The sequence below is a fragment of the Scyliorhinus torazame genome, chromosome 16 (assembly GCF_047496885.1).
Source record: "Scyliorhinus torazame isolate Kashiwa2021f chromosome 16, sScyTor2.1, whole genome shotgun sequence".
In the NCBI taxonomy this organism is placed as follows: domain Eukaryota; kingdom Metazoa; phylum Chordata; class Chondrichthyes; order Carcharhiniformes; family Scyliorhinidae; genus Scyliorhinus; species Scyliorhinus torazame.
In genome coordinates, this window is record NC_092722.1 from 34,063,806 (window position 1) to 34,081,048 (window position 17,243).

Genomic DNA, 17,243 nt, shown 5'->3' on the forward strand with positions numbered 1-17,243 from the left:
CTGGCCTTGGAAAGGGTCCAGAGGAGGTTCACAAGAATGATCCCTGGAATGAGGAACTTATCGTATGAGGAACGTTTGAGGACTCTGGGTCTGTACTCGTTGGAGTTCAGAAGGATGAGAGGGGATCTTATTGAAACTTACAAGATACTGCGATGCCTGGATAGAGTGGACGTGGAGAGGCTGTTCTCACTTGTAGGAAAAACTAGAACCAGAGGACACCATCTCAGACTAAAGGGACGATCCTTTAATCATAGAATTTACAGTGCAGGAGGCCATTCGGCCCATCGAGTCTGCACCGGCTCTTGGAAAGAGCACCCTACCCAAGGTCAACACCTCCACCCTATCCCCATAACCCAGTAACCTCACCCAACACTAAGGGCAATTTTGGACACTAAGGGCAATTTATCATGGCCAATCCACCTAACCTGCACATCATTGGACTGTGGAGGAAACCAGAGAACCCGGAGGAAACTCACGCACACACGGGGAGGATGTGCTGACTCCGCACAGACAGTGTCCCAAGCCGGAATCGAGCCTGGGACCCTGGAACTGTGAAGCAATTGTGCTATCCATAATGCTACCGTGCTGCCCCTAAACAGAGGTGAGGAGGAATTTCTTCAACCAGAGGGTGGTGAATCTGTGGAACTCTTTGCCACAGAAGGCTGTGGAGGCCAATTCATTGAGTGTCTTTAAGACAGTGATAGATAGGTTCTTGATTAATAAGGGGATCAGGGATTATGGGGAGAAGGCAGGAGAATGGGGATGAGAAAACATCAGCCATGATTGAACGGCGGAGCAGACTCGATGGGCCGAGTGGCCTAATTCTGCTCCTCTGTCTTATGGTTAAAGTGGACAGAGGAGAAAACTAGCTGAGGCCTCCTCATTCATTGGCATTAATATAACACCGCAGTCTTCAGGCTACCATTTTAGGCAATGCAGTTTAAAAACTCGGATTATTGCCTCTTTCTTGCTACACAGGGTTATAAATACACGGTGGCCTCGCCTAGCCTAGCCTATTCTATTCTATTCTTTTATTTTCCTCTCCTCTCCTCCCCACACGCTCGTACACACCTTAGCCACTAAACCCCACACCAGCTTCAGGCCTACCTCACTGCCAGGACCCGAGTAGGCCAAGCGTTACCAGGAAACGATCCCGCCTCTCCTGACAGTCAGAGGCAGCAACCAATGGGACGCTCCACGGTCGGAAGGAGGGACTTCCGGTAAGGGGGCCCGCCCTGTGATTGGTCAATGAACGCCGCGCTTCCCGGGGGTAGTTTCCGGTTTGGAAATGGCCGCCCCGGGGAGATTCAGTCTGTCTGAGGCTTTGGAGTCATTCAGGAACTGTCTGACTGACGACGGGGAGATCCTGCAAGAGCACTATTTAAACGGATGGAAGGGGCTGGTAAAGTGAGTGGCTTCAAATAATCCTCTCATCCTAATCAAATTTGTTCAGTGTGTGGGCAAAGGCTGTTTAATAGCGTGCAAAACTAACGAGGCGAAATATGTGGAGAGAATGAAGTGAGCCATTTCTCATGGTGATAATGGAGATGAAAGTTATGTCAGCTATCATATACACCTGAGTGAAGATAACCTCTTCATTAAATAGCGTTTCACGATTTATATATCATGTATCTCTCAACCTAATAATGGCGCTATACAGAATTTTAAAAACATTCATGTCCAGGATGTGGGTGTCACTGGCTAGGCCAGCATTTATTGCCCATCCCTAGTTGACCTTCAGAAGATGTTGGTAAGCCTTCTTGAACTGCTGGAGTCTTGACGTGTAAGTACACCCATAGGGCTGTGAGGGAGGGAGTTACAGGATTTTGACTCCGTGACAGTGAAGGAACTACGATATATTTCCGTCAGGGTGGTGTGTGTGACTTGGAGGGGATCGTTCAGGTGGTGGGGTTCCCAGGTATCTACTGTTCTTGTCTTACTTGATGGTAGTGGTCATGGATTTGAAAGGTGCTGCCTAAGGAGCCTTGGTGAGTTACTGCAGTGCATCTTATATGATGCTCATGGCTGCCACTGTTCGCCGGTGGTAGAGGGTTTAAATGTTTGTGGAGTGGTAGTAATCAAGTGGGCTACTTTGTCCTTGATGGTGTCAAGCTTCTCGAGTTGTTGGAGCTGCACTCATCCAGACAAATGGAGAGTATTCCATTACACTCCTGACTTGTGCCTTGTAGATGGTGGACAGGCTTTGGGTGGGGGGTGGGGGGGAATCGTCAGGAAGTGAGGTGAGTTACTCTGCTTTGGGTGGGGGGGAATCGTCAGGAAGTGAGGTGAGTTACTCGGCTTTGGGTGGGGGGGGAATCGTCAGGAAGTGAGGTGAGTTACTCGGCTATGGGTGGGGGGGGGGAATCGTCAGGAAGTGAGGTGAGTTACTCGGCTTTGGGTGGGGGGAAATCGTCAGGAAGTGAGGTGAGTTACTCGGCTTTGGGTGGGGGGTGGGGGGGAATCGTTAGGAAGTGAGGTGAGTTACTCGGCTTTGGGTGGGGGGTGGGGGGGAATCGTCAGGAAGTGAGGTGAGTTACTCGGCTTTGGGTGGGGGGTGGGGGGGGGAATCGTCAGGAAGTGAGGTGAGTTACTCGGCTTTGGGTGGGGGGGAATCGTCAGGAAGTGAGGTGAGTTACTCGGCTTTGAGTGGGGGGTGGGGGGGAATCGTCAGGAAGTGAGGTGATTACTCGGCTTTGGGTGGGGGGTGGGGGGGAATCGTCATGAAGTGAGGTGAGTTACTCGGCTTTGGGTGGGGGGGGGTGGGTGGGTGGGGGGGGGTGGGGGGGGGGGGGAATCGTCAGGAAGTGAGGGGAATTACTCGCCATCGGGTTCCTAGCCTTTGATCTGCTCTGGATTTCATCTTCTGATCAATGGTAAAACCCAGGATGTTGATTGTGGGGGATTTTCAGCGATGGTAATATCATTGAATATCATGGGGCGATGGTTAGATTCTCTCTTGTTTATAATCTTTTATTAGTGTCACAAGTAGGCTTACATTAACAATAAAGTTACTGTGAAAATCCCCTAGTCGCCACACTCCGGTGCCTGTTCGAGTACACAGAGGAAAAAAATCACAATGTCCAATTCACCTAACAAGCATGTCTTTCGGGGCTTGTGGGAGGAAACCGGGCACCCGGAAGAAATCCACGCAGACACTGGGAGAACGTGCAGACTCCACACAGCCAGTGACCCAAGCTGGGAATCGAACCCAGGTTGTCGGTGAGACAGGATATACCCAGGAATGGTGATAGTGGTGTCTGGGACATTGTCTCCAAGGTAAGATTCTGTGAGTATGACTATGTCAGGCTGCTGTTTGACTAATCTGCGAGGCAGCTCTCCCAGCTTTGGCACAAGCCCCCATATGTTAGTAAGGAGGACTTTGCGGGTTGACAGGGCTGAGTTTGCCATTGTCACTTCCGGTGCCTGGGTCGATGCCGGGTGGCCTGTCCAGTTTCATTTTTTCCCGTGCTTTTTGTAGCAGTTGAATATAACTGAGTGGCTTGCCAGGCCACTTCAGAAGGCATTTAGGAGTCAACCTCATTGCTGTGGGTCTGGAGTCACATGTATTCCAGGCAAGAATGTTAGAAATTAGTGAACCAGATGGGTTTTTATGACAATTGTTTCATGTCTATCATCATTAAACTTTTAATTCCTGAGTTATTGAGTTTAAATTCCACCACCTGCAGTGGTGGGATTCATACCAGGGTCCCAAGATCATTACCCTGGGTCTCTGGATTATTAGTCCAGCGCCAAAACCACAACGCCACTGCCTCCCATAGCTGAAAAGACAGCTCCAGATTTTTGGGATGTCACCAGCACCATGTCCTTCGAAGAACATGTTTTGCAGTCAGTGACAAAGCAAGGATGCTCTCTGGTGACCTCGCAGAAAGCTGCCCACAAAGATCTAGCAATCTCTGTGGCATGTATTTCCCCTTTCCTAATAGTTTAAATCTGGCACCAAGTCAAGGGGATGCCTGAGCGTGCAACAGCTAATGCCAGTGTGCAGAGTAAGTAGTCCATGGCATTGAAGTATTCACAGATCACAAAACCAGGTAGTTAAAATCACTTAAAATCCTTCACTTTTACATTTTCAGAAAATGAAAGAAATCATTATGATTCAATTTAGGTAGATTTTTAAACATTTGTGTAACTTTTATCATAAACGGAGAAATTTGACATCTTGCAAATATAAAATTAACTTTTCAGGGGGCTGGTTTAGCACAGTGGGCCAAACAGCTGGCTTGTAAAGCAGAAAAAGGCCAACAGCGCGGGTTCAATTCCCGTACCAGCCTCCCCGAACAGGCGCCGGAATGTGGCAACTAGGGGCTTTTCACAGTAACTTCATTTGAAGCCTTCTTGTGACAATAAGCGATTTTCATTTTTCATTAAGGGTGTTTGGCACTGGGGGCTGGTTTAGCTCAGTTGGCTGGACAGCTGGTTTGTGATGCAGAGCAAGGCCAACAGCCTGAGGTCATTCATGAAGACCTTGCCCCTCGCCTGAGGTGTGATGATCCTCAGGTTAAATCACCACAGTCAATTCTTCCCCCTCAACGGGGAAAGCAGCCTATGGTCATCTGGGACTATGGTGACTTTAAGCAGTAACATAGAAAATAGGAGTAGGTGTGTGTCATTTGGCCATTCAAGGCTACTCCGCCATTCAGTAAGATCTTGTATCTCAACGGCATACTCCTGCGCTCTCCCTATGCCTCTTGATACCTTTAGAGCCTAGAAATCTATGTGTTTTCTTCTTAAATATATTCAGTGACTTGGCCTTCACAGCCTTCTGTGGTAAAGAATTCCACAGGTTCACCACCCTCTTAAGTGAAGAGGTTTCCTCATTTCAGTCCTAAATGGCCTATCCCATAACCTGAGACTATGGCCCCCTTGTTCTTGACCCTCCAGCCAGAGGAAACAACATCCTTGCATCTAGTCTGTCCACCCCTGTCAGAAATTAACTCCAGTGAATACCGCTCAGGTTGACCCAATCTCTCCTCCTACAACAGACCTGCCATCCCAGGATTCAATCTGGTGAACCTTTGCTGCACTCCCTCTATGGCAGGTATACCTTTTCTTAGTCAAGGAGACCAAAACTACACACAATACTCCAGGTATGATCTCACCAAGGCCCTGTACAGCTGCAGTGAGACACCCTTGCTCCTGTACTCAAATCCTTTTACAATGAAGCCCAACATACCATTTGTCATCTTAACTGCTTGTTGCATCTGCATGCTTGCTTTCAGGGATTGGTGTACAGGCACACCCAGATCACTTTGTCCATCAGCATTTCTTAACCTTATCACCATTTAAGTAATACTCTGCCATTCACTTCCGGTGACGGCGGGCGGGAGGCAGCCGCACACTGGAGGGCTCCCGCTCGGGAATAGAAATTTCGGGGTTTTAACACCCGGTCCCACGAGGCTGAAAAAGCTGTAAGAAGGCACAGGGAGGAGAAATGTCCAAGCTTGGGGGAAAAAGGGCCGTGAAAAAGGGGGCTAGTGAAAGTCCGCCGGTGAGTGGAAAAGTCAGCGCAGGAACTGTAAGGAAAGCGGAGGCTGGAGCACCAGGGGAGGCCACATCGCTCACAGCAGAAGAAATGATCAAAGTGATGGTTGTGGAACTTGAAAAACAGTTCACAAAGCACATGGAAGCGATGAAGAAGGAGATGGGGGCGGTATTGAAAGTGCTGGTGGAGGAGGCGATTGCCCCGGTGAGGGCGGCGATATCAAGCGCAGCGGCGGAGGTGCGGGAGCAAGGTGAGACACTGAAGGAACTGGAAGAGGCATTATCGCAGCACAGAGATCAACTCCCCTTGATGGGGAAGGAGTTGCAGAGGGTGATAGAGACCAACAAGGGTCTGCGAGCCAAAACGGAAGACCTGGAAAACAGATCCAGGCGGCAGAATCTGAGGATTGTGGGTCTGCCCGAAGGGGTGGAAGGCCCGAGGCCGACGGAGTATTTTGCCACGATGTTGGCGGAGCTATTGGGGGAGAGGGACGATCCCTTTCGATACGAACTGGATCGGGCTTATCGGTCGTGGAGGCCTATACCAAAGGCGAGTGAGCCGCCAAGAGTAATAACTGTTTGTTTCCGTCGGTACAGCGTGAAGGAGAAGGTCCTGTGCTGGGCAAAGCAGAAGCGGGTGGTGCAGTGAGCTGGAGCTGGTATACGCATATACCAGGACGTTACGGTGGAGCTGGCGAGGAGGCGGGCTGCCTTCAGCCGGATGAAGAAGGCACTGTACATCAGCAAGGTGCAGTGCGGTATAGTATATCTAGCTAAGTTGAGGGTGACCTCCAAATCCAAAGACTTTTATTTTGGGACAGCGGAAGTGGCGGAGGAGTTTGCGAAGGCAGAAGGACTGGCAGAATTGAGAAATGGGACTGAGTGGGTCGTGTACCGATGTAGCCTCATGTAACTTTATTTCTTTCACTGCGTGTTGGTGTATGTACTAAATGAGTCGACGCTGTATATATTTGGGCAAGGGAAGAGTTGGAACCTTTGTTTACAATGATGGTTCTTGGGGCTTGGATGTATGCTGGGGTTGTGTGCTAAAGGGGATTTCTTGGTTTTCCTGGGACCGGGCAAGGGGGAAGGAGACCCGGGTGGGGGCCTCCACGCTGGCCGGTTTAAGCCGGCCAGTGAACGGGGGTGAGATGGGGGGAGGGGCTGCGGCCATCGGAACCTGGGAGAACAGGTTTCAGTGAGTCTAGCCGGGGTAAAAAGTTGGGGGGAGGAACCGAGGTTGGGGGAAGGAGTTTACAAGAGGAAGTGGAGGGGAGGAGTCTGGGAGGGGTGGGGGGGGGGGGGGGGGGTCTACAATTCATGGGTGCCATTCACGGTACTCTTTCGGGGATTGGATGGCATTGAATATTAGGGAGGGTGGATTATATGTGTCAACGGTGACCAGGGGTGATCCCTGATTCCTTTTCCTTTTTTCCACCTTGGGAGGTTTAGTTTTATTTGATGCTTTTATTATCAGGTGGGCCGTTGTTTGGGGTGGTGGGAGCATGGGATCATTGTTGTAGATAAGGGGATTGACATTGTATTCGTTACCGTTTACTGTTTGTTGGTGGGGTGTAAATTCTGAAGAAAATGTGAAAATGGAGAATAAAAATATTTTTCAAAAAATAATACTCTGCCATTCTGTTTTTCCTACCAAAGTGGATACCTTCACACTAATGAAGTTAGTACACCATTGAAAACTCAATTGCATCTCGAGGTCAACAAGGTGTAACTTTTTCAAGGATGTTCTACAGTTTTACAATGAAAGTAATGATGCAGGAGTGGAAGTTCTTACTATTTAATAGATTCCCCAATGATTGTAGTCTGGGGAGCCTCAGCAGTACACCTAGCCTCCACCTATCACTGGCACTCTATCCTTCTCTCACTGCTCCAACCCCCCCCCACCACAACAATTTAAATCACATCCTATTTCCAGTTTTCCCTAGCTCTGACAAAGAGTCACCCAGACTCTAAATCTTTGCTCTCTTCTCTCTCCACAGATGCTGTCAGACTTGCTGAGATTTTCTAGAATTTTCTGTTTTTGTCTCAGCGGTACACCATCTGGAGAAACACAGATAGCGACATCTGGATTTCCAAATGATTCCTTGCATGTCCGGTTTCCCAAAACTGCTATCTTTTTTACTGGAGAAATGACAGCAGCACTTCCAAAGTAACCTCTGGGCCAATAACCCATTGTGTACTCCCCCATCGACCAATTTTACTTCTGATTCCTGGCATTGTCAGATTTCTTTTCTATTTCATTTTATTCATAACTGCCCAGAGTTAAAATTTTAGGCAAGTGAAGTTTCAGTTTACTTTTTTTTTTAATTTAAAGAGGCCAATTATTTATTTTTTCCAATTAAGGGGAAATTTTAGCGTGGCCAATCCACCTACACTGCACATCTTTGGGTTGTGGGGATGAGGCACACGCAGACACGGGAAGAATGTGCAAACTCCACATGGACAGTGACCCAGGACCGGGATTGAACCCGGGTCCTTGGTGTCGTGAGGTAGCAGTGCTAAGCACTCCACTACCGTACCTCCCCTGAAGTTTCAGTTTTCAGTGAGTTTAGAGCTGTGCTGTTTAATGAACAGAGCTGTTAAAGTCCTTTAGTGCAGGAATGCACTACACACACATTGTAAATCAACAGACATTGGTTAAATGTCCAATTTTCCCACACTAATAGTACATTCAGTTACATACCCAAGCAGGTGGCACATTCATAACAAACCACTTAGTGGTTTTTAATTCCCCAAATGCAGTTTCTTCAAATAAATCTGCTCATTAGTAATTTGTTCAGGAACAGGGCTTATAGATATGAAATTGGATATGCTGTAATTTTAAATCTTGGTTAAAACCCTTCCATATTTTGTAGAAATTGCACTCGAAAACATTCATCCTAGGGTTACTACAATATTCGGTTCATTGTAAAGCAAGTCACTACATCCAGACAAGTTAATGGCTGGGTGCTACTGTGGAAAGGCATGCAATGATTACACATTGTGCATTGACAAAATTTTCAAAAGGAAATAGCAATTGTGCTAAGAAGTAGCATTAGCATCGAAATGTGACTTGTACATGCCTCAGATTATGACACTTTTAATCCCTCACAAATCTTTTTAGCTAATTCTTCTGCTGAAGGTACTGATTCTATGCTGGGATACATTCGGAGTTCGATAACTCTTCAGTACATCGCCTGAGTGTCTAACATTTAGCTGTTAGTCTTGATGATTCATGTCGGCAGACTGCTCGGCAAACTGGAAACATCATTGCTGACTCCAGTCCCGTTCTCTTTGGTGCTACTAGCAGGGTCTCAATGGGGAGCAATTGAGATTGGGACCCCTGTTTTCCCCTCTCTCTAACCATTAGGGGTGATGTACAACGTTGTATGTCTACCATCCCAGACCAGTGAAAAGTCAGGGGTCGAATTTGCAATCTTTTAGCTGCATCATATAGGATAAACTCCTGAGTTCAAGTTGTAGCTACTGTTCTGGATGTGACGACCTGCTTGACAATAGACTGATGTTGTGTTTATTCTAGGAGTATTGCTTCTCAATTGTATTTTGATTAAAATTTTTGTTAGATCAGTGATTGAATTACATTTTTATGAGCCAGAAGGTTGCCGTTGATGCTTTAAGATATATTTCTGTTTTGTTACTCTTTAGGTTCATGAATAGTCTCGGGACGGCCTTTTCCTTTATTTCAAATGATGCTGTCGCCAAAATCCAAATTCTGGAAAACTACAGATGTGGTGCAAATGGCCAAATGTATTTTACAGTTCAGTCAATGGTGAAATACGAGGTAGATCACCGCCTTGTGGACCTGGAGAAGCGGGGCAACCACTACGAATCTGGTTGTCGGACGTTACTGAGGCTCCACCGTGCCCTCAAGTGGCTGCAGCTCTTTCTGGAGAAGTTGCGGGTAGCATCTGATGACAGCAAAACGTCCGTCCTTTGTTCAGAGGCCTATAATGACTCCTTGGCCAACTACCATCCTTGGATAGTGCGCAAAGCTGCAGCTATTGCCTTTTATATGCTGCCAAGCCGAGCAAGCTTCTTTGAGATTATGAATATGGGCCCGAGCGAAAAGGTTGTGGCTACACTGGGAGACGCACTACCACTCATTTCAAAGACGTATGACATCACACAAGAACTATATAATCAACACTGCTTTCTAGATCTTCCTTAATTGTACACTTTTGTAAAGCAGTTAGGCTGTCTGGTGCAGTGTCGGGTATTTTAATGGTGTCATCTTCAGACGCAAACTTCAGCTCCCAAGTATTTCACATTTAGCAGAAAAATATACTTTTGATTATTCACCCTTCAAAATTGTTTATTAAAAAGGATGAATATTACCCCTTTCATGTCCATGAGGTCCCCAGACTGATGGGATGAAAATGTCACCTGTCTGTATGGATTCTTTGTGGAATGAAGTTGAGAAATTTCCAACTAGTTGCAAAAGGCCCCACAGCACTAAATTCGTTTGGAAGGGGCATAGGATGACTGGTATTGAAAGTGAAAAATGGATTTGGGTACAGCCAGGATACTTCTCTAAGGTTAGGGCAAATTACGGGGAGTGTGGTGTTGCATTTAAACATATAGTAGCTAACCTGAGAATGATTGCAGACACTGCTGTCCAAAATAGAAAGCATTCCATTCCATAGGACTACTGTCTCTAATCTCCATCCATTTACTTTGGTAGCGACTTTGATTCATGAAGTAGTCTGCTTCAAGATCCGTATTTCATTTCGTTTTGACTGCCAGTGGTGTTTGCCATGCAGCAGGTGCAATATTTGCTGCAGCAGAAACCACCATTGCTGTTGCATTTTTTTATGGCCGCCATCCGTGATGTGAAAATGCACATCTGTTGAAACATTGAGTAAAATGGCCTCAGTGTCGTTTCCCCAGGGTGAGAAATGATCCTTCACAAAATTTCAGAAACATTCCATTTGCAATGCCTCAAGCTCCAATGCACAAGAGTGAGTTTTAATTCAATCTCTACTGTTGACCAAGAACATGCTTTAATTAAAAAAAAAAATTTAGAGTACCCAATTCACTTTTTACAATTAAGGCACAATTTAGTGAGGCCAATCCACCTAGCCTGCACATCTTTGGGTTGTGGGGGCGAAACCCACGCAAACACAGGGAGAATGTGCAAACTCCGCAGAGACAGAGACCCAGAGCCAGGTTCGAACCTGGGACCTCGGCGCCGTGAGGTAACAGGGCTAACCCACTGCGACACCGTGCTGCCCAGTACATGCTTTAATAACCTTTGGATGTGTAAATGAGGATCTGAAGTATCCGAATGGCGGCATAGTGGTTAGCACTGCTGCCTCACGGCGCCGAGGACCCGGGTTCAATTCCCACCCTGGGTCACAGTCCGTGTGGAGTTTGCACATTTTCCCTGTGTCTGCGTGAGTCTCACCCCCACAATCCAAAAAGGTGTGCAAGGAGGTGGATTGGCCACGCTAAATTGCCCCTTAATTGGAAATTAAAAAAAAAAAAGATCAGATGTCTCCAATGAGAAACGGTGACGCTCAATATAAATTTCCCCCCCCCCCCCCCAACACTCCCACCATTATTTTTCTTCTCTCTCAAGATGGTGTCCGTTGGTACATGCTTCCAAGGGTGTCTGTCAGAAACTTGTACCTTTTCCAACTGTCCACTCTTCATGTCTGAATGTGTGCTGGGAGCCTATTTGGCTAACGTATGCATCACAGTCCTGCCCGATTCTGTTACTAGTGATTTGAACATTTGGGAATTTTGCAGTAGGTTAGGAGGGTGGCTGACAGTGACCAGGAATACTAATTGTGACTGACATTTTTTGGGGTATTGTTTATTTTGTCCCAGGCAAGCAAAGCCATCTGCACCGCATCAGCTGAAACTGGGCAACTCAGTCCAAGCCATCGATTGGTCCAGGGCTATTCCCAGCCGTGTGATACACAGTTGAACAGCTATGAACAGAAGATCAAACATAGGGTGATGAGTCACCTCCTTTATGATTTCCTTAGCTTTGTTATATTCTAAACGGGTACATTTAAGAAGCTTCCCTCCCACTTAACAATAATTTTTAAATTCAGTGTGTCTAAGCTCCGAGATGCTGGTCCAACTATGATTAAGTCCTGATGAAGGGTTCAAAATGTTCTCATACCAGATAACGGACTGACCTACTCTGAATTTTCAGCTTTTTTTTTAGCTTTTAAATCCGCTCCATTTCTAATTCTGATCTGTTTCTCATTTTAACCTGTTACCCTCAGTCTGTTATGCGTTTTGAGGGCAGCACGGTGGTGCAGTGGTTAGCACTGCTGCCCCTCAGCGCCAGGATTCCGGGTTCAATTCCAGCCTGAGGTGACTGTCTGTGTGGAGTTTGCACGTTCTCCCCGCGTCAGTGTGGGTTTCCTCCGGGTGCTCCGGTTTCCTCCCTCAGTCCAAAGATGTGCAGGGTAAGTAAATTGGCCATGCTAATTTACCTCTTAGTGTCCAACGGTTAGGTGGGGTTACGGGGATAGGGTGGGGGAGTGGGCCGAGGTAGAGTGCTCTTTTGGAGGGTTGGTGAAAACGTGATGGGCCAAATGGCCTCATTGTGCACTGTCGTGATTCTATGAATTCAGTTGAGCAAAAGCTATTGTGTGGAATGAGCAATCAAGCCATAAGATTACTATCACAGTAATGAAGAGACCAGCTCCCAGAATTACTTTTGCAAAAGAATTAGATTGAATTTGGAGAAATTTGAAGTCATTACAAGCTGGAAAATATGGTTTACGTAATGTTTTGCACTATGCGTTTTCTTAGTATACACACTGCATGTATTTTTTAACCATATTATATACTTTGCAATTTGGGAATTGAAAAGGGAATGTATGTTCGTTTCAGGACTCCTAGAAAGCTTTCATTATTCTGTGTAGAAAGAATAGCCATTTACTTTTTTTTTTCTTTTGCCCACCTCTTTCTGGGTACAATTTGACTGGCATTTGCTGTTTTCCAGAATGATCAATCGACCAGTGATCATGGATTTTGTCTTGTTGACAAAAGGCCATGACATCCAACCCTGACACACACACACACATCACCCCAGACTCCGGTCATTCAGGTTGATTTTAATGTCTCAAAGGAGAGCAGCAAATCTTTGGGTTGAACAATGGACCTCTTTTGGGTCTCTGCATGGATCTTATGTGGATTAGCTGGGGAAGAGTAGGTCTTTTTCATTTTAACCCTTCCAGAAGAGCAGAAATGGGAGTCAATGAATTCTGTAACAGCGCCAATCTATTAACTGGTTTAGGAAGGGAACAGCAGAAACTACGTGTGGAATTTCAGTGGAAAAAACAAAGATCAGCTCAGCCATAATGTTCCCTGTGGTCCAAGAAGCTACTGAAGAAGCTACCGAAACTTGAACAATGGATACAGAGGCATTTCATCCCAGGAAGAGGCGACCCTGCTTTCAGGGGCATGGGAGGAAATGTATGGGAAATGGTTACAAAAATAAAGAGATTTCACAATTACAGATGAAGTTTAATTAATTATGTGAAGAACAAAAGGAGCTAGTCTTGATGATTATTTGCACTGAGATCAATATTGTGACTCGGATTTTGTTTCCCTAATCCTATTCACATAATCCGTTGTTATGAACATGTCTTAATTCTTACAATCCTTGTTTTCAGCTATTATATGTGAATGGGTTTGATTGACCTGCTTTTGGAGAATTTCTATAAGTGTTAGTCCAGTTATAATCTTGTCTAAAATTCAACCACTTCAAAAGCAATACTTCTTCCTCATAAATGTAGATGTTTATAATATCAGAAATATCTTTATATGTAATCTTGGGCCTCAACTGATTCATCATTTAAATAAAATTAAAGATATCTTTGTAATTTTGGAGCAATTATTTTCACTTTTTAAAAGTATTAAATTGTGGTGAACATAATTTTGCTTTGTGTATAAACTGGTAAAAGCTCATCAATCTTTGTTGTGCAGGAAAACAGGTAAGCAAATTGAATTTCCCAGGTTACTAATGCCAATATCGTCCTACTGCCGTCGTGTATATCATGTTATGTAGGAAATTGGAGCAGAAGAAAGCCATCAGTCCCTCCAGTCTGCGCCACCATTCACGGGTGGGTGTTGGGAGGGTCGCGGAACCATCGGTCATGGTGTTTCTGATCGTGGGAAGATGTGCCCAACAGCCGCAACTGACATCTAGAAATGGCGGCCGCCCCGCGCATGTGCAGTGCACAGGCCCGGAGCCCAGCGGAGCAGACCGCTGCCTCCTGACGCCAGCACACTGTTCCAGGACAAGATTCATTTTAATCAATGGCGTCTTCCTGCCAAGAGCGGTGACCGAGAGTAGGTGATGCGCCCGATACACTGACGTCCTGTGCTCTGGGTGTGAAATCACAGAGCAGAGATTCCTCTGTTTTGGAGCTGCCAGCAAGCAAGCAGCAGGACTGTGTGAAGAACTGAAGATGGATCATATTGTAATAAAGGAAGAGAGGGCCAGAGACACAAACAGGCCAGGATCTCACAATTGAATCTGCTGGAAAGAGCTTCACCGGAGAGTCCATGGCAGGACAAAGCAGTGATGGTGTGACCTGTATCCAGAGCTCCAGGTCCTCGGGTGAACAAACAATTAAGAAACTGAAATCAGGAACAAAGTGGTATAAAGATGATTTCTTGATTGGCATTGTTAATTTTGCCAATGCAAATCAGGGTGTAAAACCAATGTGTTATATGCAGGGAAGTACTGGCAAATGAAAGTTTAAAAACCTCAAAGGCATTTTAAGATGGTAAGCATGGCGAGTTCAAGGACAAATCTCTTGATTTTTTTCAAAGGATGCAGTGAGAACTTAAATCGTCAGTTAAAGTCCTTGGCAGAAATGTAACATTGAATGACAAAGCAAATGGAATTGTGAGGACCAAGCAGGCCCACCTGCTGCATTAAAGGTAAGCAATAATGGCGTGTCACGAAGGTGAGCCGGCATGGATGCCGATGGTCGGACAGTTGTTAAAAGTGGGACCCGGAAAAAAAGTTTGAAAAAAACAGTAAGCTACATCATATCTGATCTTTGACCTCAATGCTATTTTCCCGCATTGTCCCCATATCTATTGATAACCTTAACTAGAAATCTATCTATCTGTTGTGAACATACTCGATTGAACCTTCACAGTCTTCTGGGGCAGAGAATTTCAAAGATTCAATACCCTCTGAGTGAAGAAATTCCTTCTCATCTCAGTTCTAAATGCCCTGCCCTTTATTCTGAGGAGACATCCTTCCTGCATCTACCCTGTTGAGCCCTGTAAGAATTTTGTAAAGTTCAGTGAGATCACTTCTCATTCCTCTAAACCCTAGAGAAGAGAAGCCCAGTCTCCTCAATCTCTCCTCATTGGACAATCCACAGGGTTTACATTCACAACCTTCCAATCTGCAGGAACCGAACCACAATCTAGAGTTTTGGACGATGACCTCCAGTGTTGCTACTTATCTTTACAGCCGCCTATTTCAACACTCTGGGCATGACTGTACTGCTTTGGGTGGCTAGATTACTGCAGATCACTGCAGTGGGAGATTGGTGTCCCGTTACATGGGCAATACCAGACTTAAAAGTACATGTTCCTTCATCAAAAGCAGAACTTTGCTGCTGCTTGTGCAGGGTCCTCAAAAACAATTTGACATTTATGTTTGGGGTGCAGTCTCTGACGAAACATCTCAAAACCAGTTGCCCTATTTATATCATAGAATCCCACTTTCCTTGTTGCCTAACATGGGATAATGTTTTAGACAGCAAATGTTAAGGCTGGTGCAGCCATTGACCTCACTTTGAGGCCATTAATGCTGGGCAAAGGCAGTGAAAATCAACCCCCCGGGGTGAATTAATGAACAAGCTATTGAAGGCAAACTGGAAGCAGGTCAACAGAACATTTTAAAATCACTTATGCTCAAAACCTTTACTGCCTTATCCAAATGGTCCAACTGTTCTCATTTGGAAATATAACTCATCTGCCTGCTTTATAGGATCCCTAAAAACATCTTGTATGGCGAGTTATAGGATTGGATAGAGGTGAGCAGAGGGAATTGCTGCAAAGATACACTAAAGCAATGTTTTTCAAACTTTCTTTTTCCCGGAACCCATTTTTGCCAACTTGTCGACCTTAGTTACCCGTGCTGGCCGACATTTGCGACACGCTACATTCGCTTACCTTTAATGAGAAAGGAGAGCCTGCCTGGCCCTCAATCTCACTTCAGTAATATTCACAGGAGGAGAGGGCAATGATAGTTCCTTTGTGCCGTCTTCACCCTTGTAAGAATGGAAAATCCAACCTCATAGGTGTAGGTCATTATGAAGGGCAATAACAACAAAATGCTTGTTTTACTCAACACTGCATACTCCTGGGAGATGCTACTCCAGAATGCCGATAGCCTCATGTGATTTTGGCATGTTTTAAATGTGCAGTCACAGGTAAGGTGCAGCAGCGTAATCTTTTCATTTGGTGTCAGCTGTAAGTTAATAACCGACTCTGGGGTCTCAACCTCAAAAGGAATTTTTCACCCACCACCTCTCTTTCAAAATCTGAAACTTGTCTCATTTGCCAGTACTTCCCTCCATATAAATGCACATTGGCTTTGCATCCTTATTTGCAATGCTACAATTGATAAAACCATACCTCAAGGCGTCATCTTTATGCTGTGTTGTTCCCGAGTTAAATGTCTTCTTTGTAGGCTGTTAACCGGAGGCTGTGGAGCTCTGTACAAAGCTAACACTAGCACTGTTCTGTCCTGCCCTGGACTCTCTTGAGCAGCTCTCTCCAGCAAATTCAGATGAGAGATCCAGGCCAGTAGGTACATTGCGTATTTGTATATCTAGCCATCTTTTACTTGTAAGAAAGCGATTCATCTTCACAGTCCTTTTGCCTTGCTGGCTGGCAGCTAGAAAATGGATGACGCTCTCCTGTGATTTGATGCTAAAAGCATGTACATATAGGGCCTTTGATGCCAAGTGTACGTGGACGGTGAGTGACCAGCTCACTGTTGCCGTTTATGGTTGGGAGACTGCACACAGCCTCCTTCCGTCTTATTTAAAAGGAAATGCTGGTAGCGACAGTTGGATGCTTCGCCTGTGATCAGGACCACAGCGGGAACGCCACCACCGATCACGCCACGACCCTCCTGGCACCTGCCCGCAATCCACCCATGGGTTGCGAGCCGCACTTTGAAAAACCCTGCACTCATAGATCATAGAATTTACAGTGCAGAAGAAGGCCATTTGGCCCATCGAGGCTGCACCGTCCCATGGAAAGATCACCCTATCTAAGCCCACATCTCCACCCTATCCCAGTAACCCCATCTAACCTTTTTGGACACCAAGAGCAATTTAGCATGGCCAATCCACCTAACCACATCTTTGGACTGTGGGAAGAAACTGGAAACCCACGCAGACATGGGGAGAACATGCACACTCCGCACAGACAGTGACCCAAGCCGGGAATCGAATCTGGGACCCTGGAGCTGTGAAACAACTCTGCTAATCACTGCCGCCAAAGGCCACCTTAAAGTCTTGCAGTATTAAGTGGAACACCTGGGAATACTTCACCACATGGTGGTAGCAAGGGTTTTGGTTTGAATGGATATTGAGGTTGCTTGCGGTGACTGCCAAATGCCTGGCGGACAAGGCATCTCTTCTGCCGGAGGGTCATACAGACTTGAAACATTAACTCTGTTTCTCTCTCCACAGATGCTGCCAGACCTGTTTTTT

At 45.9% G+C, this 17,243-nt stretch overlaps 2 protein-coding genes across 6 annotated transcripts in view; one reads left to right on the plus strand and one right to left on the minus strand.

The window, feature by feature from the left end:
• The window catches only part of ints11 (integrator complex subunit 11), a 73,314-nt gene extending 72,106 nt beyond the window's left edge, over positions 1-1,208 (minus strand). For 2 of the 5 annotated variants that reach the window (XM_072478229.1, XM_072478224.1), the window contains exon 1: positions 1,108-1,208. The gene's annotated coding sequence lies outside the window, so the exon portion shown is untranslated. The other 3 variants (XM_072478225.1, XM_072478226.1, XM_072478227.1) reach the window with 3 other exon arrangements.
• A 61-nt stretch (positions 1,209-1,269) lies between these two features.
• On the plus strand, positions 1,270-13,370 carry cptp (ceramide-1-phosphate transfer protein). Its single transcript, XM_072478230.1, has 2 exons — positions 1,270-1,407; positions 9,169-13,370. The coding sequence occupies exons 1-2, from the start codon at positions 1,289-1,291 to the stop codon at positions 9,689-9,691; spliced, it is 642 nt and encodes a 213-aa protein (XP_072334331.1). The 5' UTR covers positions 1,270-1,288; the 3' UTR covers positions 9,692-13,370.
• Positions 13,371-17,243: the final 3,873 nt, after the last annotated feature.

Excerpts from the sequence above, each read along its gene's own strand:
- cptp (XM_072478230.1), top strand. The coding sequence starts at position 1,289 with ATGGCCGCCCCGGGGAGATTCAGTCTGTCTGAGGCTTTGGAGTCATTC. Across the intron at positions 1,408-9,168 it reads GGATGGAAGGGGCTGGTAAA|GTTCATGAATAGTCTCGGGA; the intron begins GTGAGTGGCTTC and ends GTTACTCTTTAG.